This window comes from Zophobas morio, unplaced genomic scaffold (assembly GCF_036711695.1).
Source record: "Zophobas morio isolate AGI-343-1 ecotype UQ-CSIRO unplaced genomic scaffold, CSIRO_AGI_Zmor_V1 ptg000017l, whole genome shotgun sequence".
Classification (NCBI taxonomy): Eukaryota; Metazoa; Arthropoda; class Insecta; order Coleoptera; family Tenebrionidae; genus Zophobas; species Zophobas morio.
Genome location: NW_026972122.1, coordinates 16,922,931 through 16,941,821, shown reverse-complemented (window position 1 = coordinate 16,941,821; position 18,891 = coordinate 16,922,931). Strand labels below are relative to the sequence as shown.

The window sequence follows — 18,891 nt, the reverse complement described above, 5'->3', positions numbered from 1 at the left end:
AGCTGTATAGGTACTACGAATCGTCTTTCCGGACTACAAATCTTGGTAGTCTAGCAAACAATATTGCTAAGGAGAATTTGACGAATGTCAAGTTTCGCTTCATAGGACAGTTGACTTTCGAACCCGCGTCTGACATTTATCGTTTTAGGTAAATACATAAATAATTAAAATATCATAAAATTTTGACTTTTATGTAAAAAATACATATATATAGATATATGTATATTTGTGTAAGAGATTGTGTGTAGCCGAAATCTGGTCTATATACGTTCAAGTAGTACATAAAATCTATTACTTTATAAACAGCACGACCATTAATTTATCTCAGTGTTTGTACGCGGCAATCTGAACACAATAAGGAAAAATTGCGAAACTTTATATAAATCTTTTATCGCAGATATTGAAAATGATAATTAAATCTAGACTATCACATTAATAAGGTGATGTTTGAAATTTAAATTACTCATACATTGATATTCCGGACGAATAATGACTAACAACAAATGGTATCCACACACAATGAACATGCCATTATCAAGAGACAAAGAGGGGCGTTCAGTTGCTTAGATATACCAGAAGCAAAGGCGCAAAGCCCACGTGTATATCTGCCCATTACATTTAATTGTACACAAATTGTTGGCCTCATTTTGTTAGTGCAAGATATTTAAGTACTAACAGTTATTAAAAAGTGCAAGAAATGGTTTTACGTGTAGAAACTGATGCAAATAACGTCCCATTCGTGCAATTAGGTAAACATAAATTGAGGCTTGATTTGGAAGATTTAGATGAATCGTTTAAAGAACGTGCCAAAGAAGAGTTGGGAGAAACACCTGAAGTGGTAGAACGTTCACTACGTCAGTTCAAAAAATATGTATCAGGTAAGAAGTAGTTGTGTTTACCCTATTTTCAGTTCTTTCTCAATTTAATTAACAAATGTGACAATTACGTTTTTTGAATAAATGTTTTCGTGTGAACCTCTGCAAATATAAAATAAGTTAATAATTTAAAGTATTGGTTCAATAATACGTTACAATTGTATCTATAATATTTTTTACAACAGTCATGTGATTAGTTTTATGTGCGACTTTGGAAATTGAAAATAATTCATGTGGCAAATCGATTATTATTCTTTTATAAATTTTATAAATGTAAAACGAGGTAAAATTTCATTGTTTAAGCTTTCGGTGACCTTCACATTTTGAGGTAACGTGAGTAAATTTATTCTCAATTGATGGTTGAATACGTCTGTAGGTTCTGGCTTTGCGTCTACATTAACAAATCACCTTCAAATTACATACGGAATAATTTTACATGTTTGTTCAAGCAATTGTTTATTTTACCCTTTACCCTAGTGATAAGTGTGGATTAATCAGTCACAAATTTTTGAAACTTAAATAACGAAATAATAAATTGACATTACAGAAACAAAATTTAAAAACAATAGGATTCTTAGTTGTTTCATAACGAGCGATCAAATAAAAAACACTTCTAGTTACTTCTCGATGCTCAAATGTTTTCTGAACGTATGGCGTAGATATAGTCGTAACAATAATTTGAGGTTAGATCGATAAATCCAATACTGACAGATTGTCTACAGATGAAAGCAATGATAAAACCAGAGATATGTAAAAGACAGATGCGGTTATAGCTTTCCCGATCTAGGGCGAACATCTATGATCTAAGAGTAGCAATTATTTGTGTCGGCTATCCTTTTCTATATCAGCACCAGTACTATGGATTGCCAAGTGTAGGCTACATCGATCACTCTCTAAAAGGTGGTTGTCTTGTTATTGGCCCGTTCTGATGGCGGGAATTATAAATAATCATAACCACCCACAGTCTGAGTGGTCTGACAGGGACCGGCACAAACACAAGAACGGCATCAACGACAAACGTTGCGCCAACTCATGCGCCGTACAGAGCGAGACCTTCAGATATCGGGTTACCATTATACGTGCTAGAGAAAAAGAGGGAGATATAAACGTACAGTGACATCTTGGCCCTAAAAGTATGTCCACGAGAACATTAAATATCTGTATCTAGTCTTTTACATATCTCTGGATAAAACTGACGGAACGAGTTTGACACTGACAGATTTGGAATGTACGATGTTAGCTACGCCATATGTTCAAAAAACATTTGCGCATCGAGTCGTAACTAGAGGTGTTTTATTTTTGATCGCACATTACAATTACTTTATTATTTTCTACTACTAACAGTAGTGAACAGTAGAGTATTACTCGTATCTTTAGAGAAAAATCACACAAATGGATTTGGAAAACAAAATAAATTTTGTAGACATGTTGCTTTTGCTAATGTTAAAATGAAGTTTTTATTTCTGTAATTTAAGTGCTTATAGCATTAGCTGACGTTTTTCCTTTCATAGATTTGTTGTCTTAAGGTACGTGTCCACTTGAGAGGGCGCTTGCGAGAAATAATTCCAAAATCAGCCCGTGAAGTCATGTTCGGGCCTCCTCTCAACTGAGTAAGCGTATCGTTTTTACCTGGTTTCTCTCAACGCATTTCGAAGTGCGACAGTGTATTTTTTTCGTAATAACTGAATTCATTGCAATAATATACCTCTCAAATTTGAAATGACAACTAAGATTAAGGATGGTATACTAAAATTAAAATCAGAACTCTCGTGAGAATTGCTCTCCAGTGGACACGTACCCTAATAAGACTTATACATCAGTACAGTAGTTGTAGAAGTATATCTAATTGTTAGATTTTCTCATGGCTTATATAAAGCATAGTGCAACTCCAAATTTATCCATACGAAATTGAGCGGTTTGTTAATGAAAACCTTATGGCAAAACAACAAAATAGTCATGCCGTATTATAATTTTCCAATTTCTAAAATTTATTTTTAATTTTCGTCAGTTTTTTTACAAGTATCTAATATATCAAGAAACCATAAGTATTAAATTTGTATTCTTAAGAATTGTTGGAATATTTCCACTATCCATGTATAAATATTTATAATAATGTGATAAGTTTTCTAGGTGAAACTCAGCTTTTTGTACCCATAGATGACGAAGATTTTCTATTAAAGTTCCTAAGACCCTTTAGATTTAATCCAGAAATAGCTTTTAAAGTGGTAAGTTACTATAACAAATAGCATAAAGGAGAATTAATGCTGTAATAATAAACTTTTTTGATAGTTTAAAAAGTTCTACAAGTTTAAGCTGATATATCCAAAGTATGGTTTGAATTTAATGCCGAATGAGGTCAGGAAAGTTTTCGACAATGACGTATTTTTATTTTTACCAGCAAGAACACCATCAGGTTCAAGAATAATGTTAATAAATGGGGGAAGTATGTATATGAATTTTTGAAAATTAATACTTTTTTCTTTAAATTATTTTTTAAGCTAAATGGAATCCCAAACTTATTACTCTGCAGGACTTGTTTAGAACAGTTATGGTTGCTATAGAAATGGGTATGATGGAACCGAAAACACAAGTAGCTGGGGTTGAGGTTATACTTAATATGGAAGGATTGTCATTAAGTCATGTTGCGCAGTTTTCACCTTCTACGGCTAAGTTAATGGCAGATTGGGTACAAGTAGGTATAACACTCTGTTGTAAGTATTGTATTTGATATGGAACACGTTTACAGAATGTTATATCTCAAATGCACAGTCGAATTACTATTAGAACTTGGAGACGAAACTAATATTTCAATTCAATTGCATGATAAAATTTGAGAATAAGTGCGGTTTCAAAATCGTGTTAATGGCTTTTTATTTAAAAAGTGACCACATTGTTACAACAGTTTTTGTAGAAAACATGATTTTCTTTAGTTGTTGATTATTCTTGCATTTTCAGTTATCCTAGTTGCTTTTCCAAATTTAATGAAACATTTCTATCAACAAAAATAAATTAACTGTTCACAAAGGTAAACAACGTACCCATGGTAAAGACCATCGGTACGTGTTGTATAGTTTTTTAGTAGGAGTAATAATTTAATAAAAAAACATCTACGTATGCAGTGTAGAACTAACTTTAACATGTTTCACACGTCCAGTAAAATTTGAAACTAACAAACTACCAAGTGACTATTAATGTTTGTGATTTTTTTTCTTAGGTTCGCAACATATTTAAAATTGTATGTGGGCATAAAGTTTGTTAGGCATGCTCATATTAAAATTAACAAATGTGAACTGATACATTAGCATGTCTGCCGATAATTCCGAATTGCCAACACAAAAATTTGCTTCCATCATTAATAATCACTCGATATTAATATAAGTGTATTGAAACCAAACAGCATTTTCAACAGATATAGTCTCTGCAGAAAGATATACAGACAAAATATTTTTTTTCACTAGCAGCCTGGACGCATGCAAATGTCGACTCATTTAGTGGTAGCAAATTCAACTTTTGCTACCACGGGTTCAAAAAGAAAAACTGAGGTTATGTACGCAATGTTTGATGTGATTATTTCTTAAAAAATGAACAAATGTGTGCTACAAACATTACTTGAGTATACGCATGGTAGTTGGTAGACGGTAGAAGATAAAATGATTAACTCAGCGAGAAGTATAAACGATTTTCTTTGTGTTGAAGATTTAGATCAAGTTTGATTAGAAATCAAAACAAAATCACGTTGCGTCAAAAAATTTAACGTTTATTTTTCAGTTTATTGTCTTATGGTTTCTACTAGTGAAAAAAATAGTATATTAACCACGGTTGCAAAGCCACTTCTAGACCTCGCACTTAAGTAGAGCCCTCGACGCTGCGCGTCTCGGGTTCTAATTTGCGCTCGGTCTAGAATGCTTGACTCTGCAACCTTGGTTAATAATATACTATTTTTTCACTAGCAGCCATGACGCATGGAAATGTCGACTCATTTAGAGGTAGCAAATTCAACTTTTGCGACCACCGGTTCAAAAAAAAAATTGAGGTTATGTAGGCAATGTTTGATGTGATTATTTCTTATAAAATGAACAAATGTGTGCTACAAACATTACTTGAGTATACGCGTGGTAGGTGGTAGACGGTAGAAGATAAAATGATTAACTCAGCGACATGTATAAACGGTTTTCTTTGTTTTGAAGATTTAGATTAAGTTTGATTAGAAATCAAAACAAAATCATGTTGCGTCAAAAAATTGAACGTTTATTTTTTCAGTTTATTGTCTTATGGTTTCTACTAGTGAAAAAAATAGTATATTAACCACGGTTGCAAAGCCACTTCTAGACCTCGCGCTTCAGAGCCCTCGACGCTGCGCGTCTCGGGTTCTAATTTGCGCTCGGTCTAGAATGCTTGGCTCTGCAACCTTGGCTAATAATATACTATTACTATTTGCTGGTTAATAGCAATGTAGTTAATTCACACTTTGCAGGAATGCGCTCCTGTAAGGTTAAAGGGCATCCATGTCATTAATCAGTCTAAACTCTTCAATATCGCGTACGCAATTTTTAAGCCTTTTATTGGAGAAAAACTGAGAGAAAAAGTAATTTTGCTTAACAAACAGTTAACTTTTTTATTTTAAAATAACATTTTAGCTATATTTTCATGGATCCGACAGAAAAGTGCTTACTGAAAAATTATCTAAAGAAGCTTTACCCAAGTCTTTAGGAGGATGTGAAAGTAGTTTGGAATACCCAGGATACTTACTGTCAGAGATGATGTTCTATTACGAAAAAACTTTTGAAAGTAAGTTAAACTTTGTTTTGAAGTCAAACATGTTATTAGCACTTTTTAACACTCCGTGTACATTCGACATAAACAGAAATTCGGACGTAAACGACAAGTTAAATGCGTAGGTACCTTTTTACGTTTGTAAAGTGACCTCGACTTACAATGTAATTAAAGGGAAAGGTTAAAATATTTTATTGTTGTGTATTGTTCAGGTAGGTATGTACTTCGACGATATTGCGAAAAATGAATCTGAATTTGAGTTTTCTTAATGTATTAATTTTTGGTGAATATTTAATTATTTATAAAATTTTGTACAACAGTGGTGCTGAACTGAAACAGGTATTGTTTGTAGATATTTTGATGGTGATATTTTGAATGTTTCTGCTCTGTAAAAAAAAGTCTGCTTTATTGCTTTTAGAGCAAATTTGATATGTAAATAGCCATTTTTGTTACCTACAAATATCTACCTAAAATACAGTTTTTACGGATTAAATGTTGTGTTTACGGACGACGCATAGCCGAATAGCAGATGAGTACGCAAAAACTTGTTTGGTACGCATTACAATCGACATTTTTTAGTCAAAGCTCCCAAAAACACATTGAAACCTCTTACTATACATATAGGTATGATTAATGTGACCAGAGCAAACATTTCTCGAACATGGCGGCTTCGTATTTTAGCTACCATGCCATCGTGGTAACCCATTGTTAATGTAAACCCAACAAAATTTGACGTTTTTTACATAAAATGCAGAATCCGGATAATATTACTTAAAACGCGAAGAAAATTGTGTTAGATTTACTTTTCGTGAAGTCTCGTCAAATTTATGAAAGGAAAAGAAATGAATGAGATTGCAATCGTAGACGACGATGCAATGTTGTAGTGTTTAACGTATTAATAAGAAGGGTAACCTAGGTTTAACATTCGAGCATATGTTTGAAATTTATAATATGCGCGAAATGTTAAGCCGAATTACCCCTCGAAATGCGTTCATTAGTTTATCGGTCACTAAAATAAAACTAAAACAACGAATTTAAAATAAAAATTAGATTTTCATCCAAATCATATCGCTTAGGCATATGGGTTACTACGGTATTATAATAAATAAATAAATAGCAAATTTGGTCAACATTGTCAAAAAATGTGTTCATAATAAATAATTACGAAATGCCCCCGCCAAGAAATAGCGCTGGACAAAATAGCGCGCGAGAAAAAAAATGAAACTATATAGCCGTGTACAAAAGAGCGCCGCAAAGAAATAATTCGCGACAAAAGGGCGTCCGGAAAAAATAGCGCTAAGGCACTATGACGTTGGATAATGTAGAGTGGATACGAAATAGCGCTATTTTGGCAATGGATAGTAGGTATACAAAAAGTAAAGTTTATCCGCGTAAAAAAGATGGAATTTCTGCAGTCACAGAAAGGCGGTAGACTCCATAGTGGTTATCGCTACGGCAAAGATAGAGAGATCTTCTTGGCGTTGCACTGAAAAGGGGTGCAATAGCAGATTGGTATGCCTAAAAGATTCTGCGGAGCCGAGATCCACGACATAGCACACCCACGGTCTCTTCCGAGAACAAATAATACTTTAGAAGCCTGGCATAACGCTTTCAGAAGATCATTGGACTTCCACCACCCTCACATCTTCGAGTTGATAGAGCAACTTAAAAAGGAATAAAGTTCTTCAGAATTGTTTATAAACAGGTACCGCTCTGAATTTCGAACAAGGGAAAAGCCTAATTTCAAATATGTTCAACGAAAGAGGCGGCTCAACGTTTTAATGTCCGAACATTTGCTTGCCAGTGTCGAGGAGCATTTAAAATCCGTTGCTCTTTACATGTCCCTTTGAATATAAACGAGATATTTATATATGTATTGCTATCTGTTGTTCCATCTTGTTTGTCTTTTGATTTACTGCTTAATAAAGACAATTAGCCCCTTTATCGCGAATTATTTTGTCGCGCAGTGATTTGTTTTAGCGCTTGTTTCTTCCGTCAGAACTGCAGAAATACTTTCTAGTGTTTCTAGAAATAGGTACGAAAACAAGTACGAAATTTTTAATAAATGGAGAGCCGAAAAATAGTTAAAATAAAAAAAACTTGTCTGACATTTTATGGCGAAATATACCGGGTGTCTGGAAAATGGCGGATTAGCTCTCCGCTACGCTCTTTTAACAATCAAGTGGTGAGTCTGGGAAAAATAGTAAAAAAATCCTTCTCACATTTTGGTGGAGTTATAATGATTTTAAAATTGGTTCTTTTACTACGTTTAACAACTAAACAACTCATTCATTATCAGAATAACTAGTAGTAAAACTTTTAGTTAATATTTTCCTCGCCCATAACCATGTTTAATTACCATTTCAGTTGGAATGCACAAAGGTATGGCTGTGTTGTTTTTGTAATAATTTGATAAAATTCCGTTTGACAACAATGTTTGCCTGATATAAAGCGAAGATGGATTTCAGTCACCATCGTTACTAAGAAACCAAAAAGTAAGCCGGAGATATTCACGCATTAGGTGTGTACAGTGTTGTCAATTTTCCTTTTATAAAACCACGTTTTTTTCGTAATCTACATTATAAAGAGTTTTTTATTATTTTTTTGGGACTCCCTAAACCCCCGTATATAACGTACTGAAGAGTTAATCCGCCATTTTCCAGACAGCCGGTATAGTGTTGGCATGGCTTTTTCTTAACATTCGAGGACCATGTTAAGAGTAGCTTAACATTTATCCCCAGCAAGCATGTTAAGAGAGTTTAACAAGTAAAACTATAAAACGATAAAACTATTTACATTTATTAGCTTTATTTACCAAAAATTTTGGGATTGAATACGAAAAATGCTCATTTTAGAGACGTAAATGAGTCCGCAAAATAGTTATTTTTGGGAGCCTATACTGAAAAATAGTTATTAAACTTATATAGGGTGATTATTTTATCTGTTCACACCTGATGGATGAGTCTGATTGGGCAACACATTTTACTTTCCATAAACAACTTTACAACTTATTCTTAATTTTTTATAAATAATAAATAACTGTTGATGGCAATGCTTGTGCCAGAATTATGACAAATTATTATTTGTAAAATTCGGTTGTTAATTGTTCAAGTTTTCCACATTCATTTGGGTTTGGAAAAGTGAAATTTTTCCTAACTAGAGTGGAAAAATAAAACAAAACAATGTCGTCAAAATCTAATTTTTATATATGTTAACTACAAAATTAGAACAATTTCTAATTAAATTAACAGGTGAATTATCGTTCGCATCGAAGACATTTCCATCATGTTCTTGTATTGATATTTTTGATACCTTCCTAAATGTTACACTTATTTTTTCACTAGACTGTTGTAGTATTTGTAATTTGTTTTCAATGGAATTTTCAATGTACGACTCAGCTACAGTTGCAGACTTCCAATTGCCATGCCGCTTTAGAACGGTAATATCAACCCCAGCATCAGCAAGTAACGTCGCAGATGTTCTACGAAAGCAGTGGCCAGTATAAGTTGAAGAATGTCGTAGTTTTAAAAAATCTGCAATTTGTTTTAATATTCCACCAATTGTATTAATTCCCACCATTTGCCTGGTACATTTTCCGTGCCGATAGCCAAGAAAAAACCGTGTTGTTTCTATTGGAGAAGTTCGGAGGTTGTAGTACATTCTAAATAGTTTTGATAGGTCGACACCATCAAAATTTCCACTCGATATTACAAATTTTCTTCTTATATTTGTTTTTGTCTTTGGAATTTCGATGAGAAAAAAAGAGTTTTTTGGTATGTTTTTAATGTCAAGAAATGTCAGTTCCTCACGTCGACATGCTCCGCTAATTCCCACAATCAACGCAACCTATAAATTAAAAGAAAAAAGTGTAGGTATTACATAAATATACAATTTTAAGTAAACCGTACCTCCATCAACAAATAAGTGTCATTATTAACTTCTTTCAAAAAGTTTTCGACGTCCAATTTTATAAATACTTGCAACTTCACCCACTGATTTTCTTTTGATGAAGGCTATCAAACTTGCATAGTTTCTAATTTAGATCTTCTTATTCATATTAAGTGTTGCTCGTTACATTGAATAAATACTCCATAAAGTAGAACCTTTCAAAATTCGTGATTTCTGTTCGAAGTATGCTAATAGTACCTCTTCATTCACATCTTGCACTCTTTTCTTTAAGCACCAGTTCTCGAACTCCTTGTAGCCCTTTTCATATTTTTCCTTTGATTTCTCGGACAATAGTGAATTGCGTGCCAGTGTGCTGACTCTTCAACATCAAAAGATACTGATGCAACATCATCTTCCAACATTTTGACTGCAAGAAACACCCAAAACACTTCAAACGTTGAAAAATTGCAAAGTGTTGCGATTTTTGTTTGTATTTTCCATAATAACAAATTTATTGCATGGAAAGGAACTTGATATTTTATTATTCAATAAAATTTATAATGAAGAGATACCTAATTTTACAAAATCTTGTGTGCAATTTGATAGGAAAAGTGTTTTTTCACATTCACGACATGTTTTTGATCTCGACTTCGTCTAGATCAAAAATCTTATGTCTAGAATGTGGAAAAAAGTAACTTTTCCTATCTTATTGCACAAATAGCTATTTCAACCTTTGCTAATAATGTTTTCATGCTTTTATCTTTGGGAAAGTATGATGGAAATTTCGATGCTGCCGTTCGTTTATATGCCACGCGATATAATTCCTTCTAACCAAGTATTTAGAAAACTCGAAAAAAAGTTATGAGAAGTTGAACAATTTAAGAAAACTAAAGTTAGATGTCGTACAGCGCCAGAAAATCCTCACGTTAGTCAACGGCCCTTTCAGCCTTTACAATTCAAAATGAAGATCAATTGCATGAAAGCATCGCGGTGTCTCACACGTGAGATTCTAATTAGACTAGGTAGAAATTTTGAACACAGGATAGCGCTGTGTGACGAAAGATAAGGCGGGCAGTTTAAGCACTTATTATAGGATACCTATTTATTTATTTTATTTTCTTCATATTCGTTTAAGGAATCAGTACATTACGTTCTATTTTGTTTGAATTTTGCTATTATTAGCTACTTGACGTCTGTGTTGTTAATTATGAAATACAATAATAGATTGGATCAAGTTGCTTTTGATGTGTATAATGTTGGCCTACACGAAAGTATTGAGTTCGTGAACAGATAAAATAATCATCCTGTACATTTCGTTTCATTTTTGTATGATGGCACGAATAATCGAACTTTTGGTAAAGTTTTAAAATTCGACAACATTTTGAAAGTCGGATGAACTAAGTACGCCCTTACTTCTTTTCTAACTGTATGATGTTGGTACGTAAAGTTAAACGTAATGTTTCAAAAAGCAGAAAATGGTGAGTTAATTTAGCTTAGTATAACATGTACCTACGTATTTACAATTCATTGATATTAATCTTGAAATTTCCTTGTTACAGGGCACAACACATATCGGTATATAACAGAAAAAGTAATTGACCAATAGATTTCTTACGCTGTCCACTTGCCAGGCCGATCCATCATTAAAATTCAATCTTAAAAAGAAACAATATTGAAATATTTTTTGTTTATTCATTCTCTTGAGTCATGACTAATGTATATCCCGATTAATAACTAAAAACTATATTGTTTTTAGTTTCACATAAATTAATTATTACAATGTGCGAGGCGTAATAATAAGCACGTGTCCTCAGAACTTTCCCATATACAAAACCGAAAGCAGTTACCATGAGAATGACTATGTTCTCTGACAAATAAATAGTTCCTCCAATTTTAGTAATTATGTCTCATAAAAGTATCAATTTTAATAAAAGTACCTGTCGGTCAGTGAATAAGCACTTGTTTCTGTAGGGACTGCGTAGCTAGAAAATTTATATAAATGTGATGGACATATTGAAGGGACATATGTAGACCTTCGTATGCTGTTATTTTCAAACAGATATTAAATTGTTCTTTTTCCTTGATCTATTATTATTATTATTCATGTGAGTTATTATAATTTATGTTAATCGTTGGAACTAAGTAATATGTGTAAGTTTTATTAATAAACTTGACCTGAGGTAACTTTACTTTATCATAAAAAAATTCCATTGTTAAATTTGAAGAAGCAAAAATAGATATAGACAACGACCGTGTTTGTCCACTCCCAAAAAAATGATCCTGTGCATGACATGATTTTGGAGAATTGGTGAAATCTGCTCAAATGTATAACGGGACAATGAACATGTCTTTCACAACGTATCTGATCACTCGATCCTTAAGTACCTGAATACTGAACAAAAATGACTATCAGTGAAAATTTCGCACACACGTTGTCCTCATTTTTTAGAGAGACTTATTCGAAACAAAAGTCGAATGTTGTGTAGTTTTATTAAAATTACAGTTCTGCCGCTTGAAGTATATCTAATTAGCTGAAAACGAAAATTGAAGAAGCATGGGTCAGTCATTACAATTATGAAATAAAACCACAATAAAAGAATTTCGCAATATGTTAAAAAAAATTGTCGTTGTTAATGTTAACATTATTAATATTATTATTATTAATCGAGGCAATGCATATCATTACTTGGTTTTAGTACCCGTAATGATAGAAGTCTTGGCTGAATGCCGGTCATTTTCGGGTCAGTGGTGGGCCCTAAGAATTATTAAAAAAAAGTGACCTTTGGTCAGATCACAAATTTTCGAGAAAAGTGAAATCTTTGGAACAAACTCATATAAATACCTTTATTTTATCTAAAAGGACTCATTACAGTGCAAGGTACTGTACCTATTTATTATTATAAACACCCATTTTACATTTTACATCTAATTAATTGCTTTTTTCAACTGTTTGTTCTGACGTTTTGAAAGGAAAAATGAGTCATCAAGACCAAACTGTTTTGCCTACAACGGCTTGTAATTCGATGAACAAATAATTCTAGAGTCTCCGAAGAGGTTAATGAAAAAAGTGGCATCGCCTCACGAAATACTAACACAAGAACATTTCACCACGTTTCAGTCTCTAATGTTTCTAGGATAAATCCATCTCAGACCATTCGATCAAAAGATGAGACGAAAAATCGTAAAAATGGTTCCTTCCAATAGGTAAATTTCTTCACAATGCGTTTTTATTGTAACCTTGCAAATAATGAAACTGGGGGTCTACTCCTGACAAAATATTTTTTACAGTTTTACGTATGTCATAAAATTTGAGAGAATTGTAGGTACTCTTGACAGTAGTGACAAAAGTCGTGTCTAATGATCCCCACCAATAATATGATGACGTAATCTCAAAATTGTACGTATATAGTACATGGGTTTTAAATTGTATAAAATAATAAGTGTAGTTTATGAATCCGTGTCGAATTTTTACCCGAAATTATATATCAACATTTTGCAATATGGCATGGTAAATTTGTATTCAAAAAATATCTATTTGTCCCCGAAAAAATAGATGACGTCATCTTCAATTTTTTTTTTGTCCCAAAAGGAAATAAAGGTTATTAATATTATTATTATCTCAAAACTTTGCCGAATAAATTCTACCTAAATTATGCAAAATTTTCCGAGTTTTTACTTGTGATTTATCATTGCATTCATATTTTTTAGATTTGCTTATACAGGTGACGTTAAAAAATAATGAATGGGTCAATTTATTTTACTGATTAAATCAGCAACGGCTCACTTCAGTTTCTCGAAAATTTGGGAATACGATACTGTTATTATTAGTTTTACACTGTACCAATCCAAGCTGATATACGTGTTCTTGCAAAAATGTTAATGACGCCATCACAAAATTTTGTAAAGTAAAAACTCATTTGAAACATAGGCTTAGCACGCTTATTTACATTTACTTTAACATTACATACATATGTTTATTTCAAATTAGAGGGGTTCTCATAAAAAAAATAAAACTCGCAAAATGAAATTTTATAGTTTTTCGAAAATTCTGGATATCAGTCTACTTCAGCTGCAAGGGAAGTTCTGCCGAAACAACCTTCGACCAATTTTTTGGTGTAATGACTAATGAGATTACAATTATTAAAGTGCAATTGCATAGACAATTTTATAATTTTATGAGTGGATGTCGTTGACGTTGAAGGTATGATGTTGATTGCGTTGGTAGGTAGCTTCGTTGTATTCAGTTAAGTTCAAAATTTGAATTCCCACGTCCACTTTACTTTGAACTGATTAATCAATGTATGTTTCAGCGACTGCTATGGATTTCCATCTGTCATGACGTTTTAATAAAATTATTTCACCACCAGCGTCAATTACTTAAAAAACCGCAGTGTCCAGTATATAAAATGGGATTTTAAGACTAAAGAAACCAATCTCTTTTTCCATGTTCCGAAATTTATTTGTTCCTATCTTTTGTATGGTGCATTTACCATTGACATAGCTGTTAAAAAAGAAAGCGTTACACGTTACACAATTTTTTGAGTGAAGACTTATGTACCTCTTAAATATTTCCTAATACTTTTCTGTAACGGAATATTTCTGTCTTGCTTTAGTTATAGTATCTTTAATTGTGATTAGAAGGGTTGATGAAAAATCATTTACATCTCTGTATACCAAGTTGTGCAGCCCCTTTCTTCCGCAGGCTCCTATAATATCGAAGATACATGTGACTTTGTATAATAAATATTTATTGTCAGGGGCTTTTCCAATAAATTGCTTTTTCTCATTTGTTGAGAACGTTTTAGCCTTTTTGGTTACATACGCGTTAATCTTCTTTTTAATAAAGTGTCTAATTTGGGGCATTTCATCAAGTCCACTTTGTATTTAATTGATAACGTATATTTTAAAATTGAACAATGAGTCCATAAAGTTGTTGAATTTTGTGCATAATTGATCGAAATACACAACTAAACATTTTCTGAGTTGTTGCTAACCTTGTTTTTCTTTCTCCAAACCATAAATTGGAAATAAAACTTTTCATATAACTTTTAAGTCGTTCGCGTGTTCAGTAATTTCAGGTAGTGTTAAATTTTCATTATCGCTTTCACGAAGAGACATTTTCACTGATTTTTAATTATTTTAATAGAACAAATTGGAAAAATGTTGCGAAAATGTTATCGAAACTGTCAGATTGATAAATTGGTATCATCCCAATAACGTTGCAATATCTAGAAAACAAAAAGACGGAACTAAAATTAAAACTTTGTGTCCAGAAGCAATTTTCTTTTATAATGATCACATGGGAGGTGTTGATCTCTCTGATCATTTAGTGGGAACTTATGACTTGGTCGGAAAATCTGGAAAATGGTGGAAAGTTTTCTATAAACTACTCTTTACATCAGTGGTAAACGCCTGGATACTGTTCAAGGAAATAAATCACACTTATAAATTACTTCTAAAAAAAGTTCCTCGTACCATTAGCAGAATGTATCTGAAGGGAAGAAATTAGCAAGTTTCAAGAGAAGTTTTTTACGGCAGATCGTCAAAACTATGATAGTCACGAAATGTAGGTGAACACTTGCTAATTCAAGGTACAACTAGAAGAAGATGCAATTTATGCCACCAAAAAAGTAAGGAAAAAGAACAAAAACATGATGTAATCAATGCAACATTGCCTTATGTATTGAATGTTTTGCAAATTATCATATACAGTTTGTACATTTTCGCCTGTATTTTTCCAAAACAATAAAACAAAATCCTCAAATACATATTAACACATTACCCTCCTATTGGGACACATTTGTTCCATGGTCCTTTTGGCTTTATACTCCTTTAAAAAAATTTGAAATTTTTGCAGTAGGTACCCAAAATAGTGATAAGTCTTAACATATCAACGAAAATTGGCAAAAACTATTTTAAAAATGTCGACATGAAAGGGTTAAAGTACGGGACTTGAATAAAAACACTCAGTTTTTTAACAATGAAAAATTATTCCATCGAAATTTAACTAAGCAATACACACAAAACTCAGTGGACTTCGAAGTTCACAGGATTTAACAAGTTTTTGATCTAAACTTTGGTCTCAAAAATTTGAATTCAACCAATGAATTTTCTACATAGCCAATAAACTATCCACAGTTAGATCAATGAATGATAATCAAATAACACTTGACGAATTGATGAATTCCATCAAGAGAAAACAAAACTGGAAATCACCAGGAACATAAAAAATATAGAATTTTTGGATAAAATATTCAGTTGTATATACACTCATTTACTAAAAACACTTAAACCAGTTCCTTCTTAATCCATCCACATTTACAACATTTTTATGTCATGGTATAACATCTAAACCCTAAGGATAATATCAAATCGATCAAAATACAGACTTATCAGGTGTTTACCTACAATTTATAAAATACTAACCTTACCCATAACACAAAAATCGGGACGGCAGACAGACAGACAGACGGATACGGGAGACCTATTTTTTTGTACACTAGGAATCATGAAACTTCGAGAAAACGTAAAAGTAGAGTGTCGGCCGATGGACTTGATTACAATACTTCCTTCGCTTACGCTCGGGAAGTAAAAAATCGATCAATACTATTTTAAATTCGATATCTTCAACGAAGAACAAAAAGGATGTATTAAAGGATTATTTGGTTGCAAATAGCAATTAATCATAGATTCCATCATCTGTACAACAAGCTCGGTCACAAAATAGAAACATATTGTGATAACATAAACATTTCGCCAAAATTGAGAGATGTGTACAAAGATGTGGACGAATATTAAAACCGGCGAAAAATTCGAAAACCGCGAACTTTTGAAAAGTATCATCGAACTGTGATAGTCAACAAAATGTTGGAATGCGTTCCCATGCAAAGTGAGGAACCGCAAAAGTGGAAGAGTGACTTTGAATAAAAAACACAAAAATATGGCGTTAATAATGTTATTAATTTTTTCTATCAAAGGGGTGTATTTTCTCTGCTACAAACATCTCGTCTTTCTTTTCAAAGGCAAGATTACATAAATACAGGTCGTTGTGAAATGCCCACAGTTCTCTAGTTCATGATAGTTTATTTAAAGTGGATAGGTGGCAATGCCCAAATTATTTATTACTCGGTGTGATATTTAAATATAAAACGGAAATACTAAATAGAGAAAACGGTATTCGTACTGGAAAACGATAGACTAACAGTTTAAACCTTATTTTAATAGTCGAAAGCGAAGACATATACTGTTTAGATTTCAAAGAATATCAGGAAAGTACTAAGTACATGATTTTTTTAAACAGAAAAAAACAAATCTTTGGTTATATGAAAACATCCCGTTCGGTGTAAGCTGGTTGTTGACGGAAAACATTAAAGCAAGTGATAAAATTGTACTACCTCGCATCGCAGATATCAAGCAGTAGAAACCTGGAGAAACAATTAAGTAAGTACATATTAGCTGAGAGTAATCCGAACGAAAACTTCAAGCAGAAGATGTGATCAGATGAGTTAAATCCAGAAGAAAACAATGAAGAGATATAAATCGAAAGGATCAGAATAGGATCGTAAAATGGGCTAAAATTCGTATACTACAAAGTCGAAGACCTCCAGATCGACCATTGAAGAGGTGGCTTGGTGGGTTAAAAAGAATACCAAGGTGTGATATTATTAGTAGTGGTGAGTTTTCTGTAAATGCCAACTTTTGACTTGTTTTATCGTTTATATAACACTAAAAAAAAAGAGTTATTAGTAAATGTGGTTAACTCAAAATCATTCGTTGAAACATTTAATAATGTATTTTTATATTTTCACCAAAATAATCGGAATAATTTTAAGACACCAAATTATAAAACAAAGATACATATTTTTCGAATAAGTAGAATAACAGGAAACAATAATAATTCAAATATTATTCACACAAAATTCTAAACTAAAACACAAAAATCTTTATAAATTATTATTTTACAAAACACCCCTTAAAAAATTATAATTCGTCTTGAAAACTTTCCTCCAGAAATTTATTTTTCTATCTTCTTATTATACCCATAACTGTTGATAGCTGAAAATAAATGTAAAAATATTAGTTCCAATATGTACAAGAACAGTTATATAACAAATAATTATTATCGTTTATGTTTTCAAAAGGAAGACATGCCAAAGCTTTTAATAACATAATAATCAAAGTTATTACCTTCATATTCTTTATCACATTGTAATAATAGTTCTAACCACTGAGGCCCATTAATTCGTGGCAAGTTCAAAGTTCCTCCATAACACTCTGGTAAGCATTTTGGACTGATGTACTCTTGTAAAGATTTACGATCACTTCCGTGGAATATAATCCTGTTTCTAAGTTTCTCTCGCAGGAAAGGTTTAAATAAGTTAAAAACTATTTTAAATATATAGGGCTGATTTACGATATGAATATTTTTAATTCTAAGTGGTACACTATCCTAAAAATTAAACATTACAATTCCATTACCGATATAAATTGAATTTACAATTTAAATTATATTTGACTTACTTGTAACCAGTCAACGATTCTCTTGGCAAACATTGGTGTAAATTTTGTTGTTTGTGATAAGGACAAGCCATCCATGTCAAAGACAACTACGGCTCCACACACTTGTGTTTCAGGTTCTAGCATGGCAAGCTCTAAGAATAAAACGGCACCTTTGAATACTTCGTCTAAAGTGACTTCGTTGGTTTTCCATTTTTCTAATAATTTAAACATTATTTAATGTGTGTTAACTTTCAATTGTATTCATGAATATTAACTTACTTCCTAATTCTAGTATTAAAATTCTACGCCCCAGTTGATCCCGATTAGGTTGAACTGTAAGTATATTTTGTTCAAAAATGTTTTTCTCCTTACTGGGTGTTAAACCATTGTATATATCTGCATGTTTTACTTTAAATTTGTAATATCTCTTGATCTGGAAGAAGAAAATGGTCAGTTTTTTATTAATTTTATATGTGGAAGTAGTTATTTGTGTAACTAGCGCGCGAAATGTACAAACTCTAAAAAAGCTCTAGCTCACTAGAATAAAATCAGAGATCCACTAAAGAGGGACTAAGATGTTCCGCAAACGAGTTGCATTTCTTTTGTGTCGCTGTATTTTAACAACAAAACAAAATATTTTTTGTTTTTGGGAGTAAACTAGTTCTGGTTAAACAGATAGTGAGTATCTCGTAATTTATGTACAAAGAAATTAAATATAACAAACTTACAAGATCTAAGGCACTCTCTGGATAAAATTTGCATGGACGTAAAAACCTTATCAACCAATAATCGCTTTCTAATGGAATATGTAAATCCCTTTCCTCTAAAATACCAAACAAAAAGTTAAAAAACCTCG

At 32.3% G+C, this 18,891-nt stretch overlaps 2 protein-coding genes across 4 annotated transcripts in view; one reads left to right on the top strand and one right to left on the bottom strand.

Annotated features, from left to right (window-relative positions):
• Positions 1 to 527: 527 nt before the first annotated feature.
• LOC135130294 (alpha-tocopherol transfer protein-like) lies at positions 528 to 11,206 on the top strand. The gene is made up of 7 exons (XM_064057659.1): positions 528 to 878; positions 3,006 to 3,100; positions 3,165 to 3,318; positions 3,374 to 3,567; positions 5,350 to 5,460; positions 5,513 to 5,663; positions 11,096 to 11,206. The coding sequence occupies exons 1-7, from the start codon at positions 698 to 700 to the stop codon at positions 11,140 to 11,142; spliced, it is 933 nt and encodes a 310-aa protein (XP_063913729.1). The 5' UTR covers positions 528 to 697; the 3' UTR covers positions 11,143 to 11,206.
• A 6,103-nt stretch (positions 11,207 to 17,309) lies between these two features.
• Positions 17,310 to 18,891, bottom strand: part of LOC135130359 (alpha-tocopherol transfer protein-like) — a 50,828-nt gene continuing 49,246 nt past the window's right edge. For all 3 annotated transcript variants that reach the window (XM_064057726.1, XM_064057727.1, XM_064057728.1), the window contains exons 3-7: positions 18,764 to 18,858; positions 18,315 to 18,468; positions 18,057 to 18,250; positions 17,724 to 17,985; positions 17,310 to 17,591 (exon numbers count right to left, since the gene is read on the bottom strand). In XM_064057726.1, coding sequence (XP_063913796.1) covers positions 17,551 to 17,591; positions 17,724 to 17,985; positions 18,057 to 18,250; positions 18,315 to 18,468; positions 18,764 to 18,858 — 746 coding nt within the window. In that variant the 3' untranslated portion in view covers positions 17,310 to 17,550. The remainder of the gene's footprint in view (positions 17,592 to 17,723; positions 17,986 to 18,056; positions 18,251 to 18,314; positions 18,469 to 18,763; positions 18,859 to 18,891) is intronic.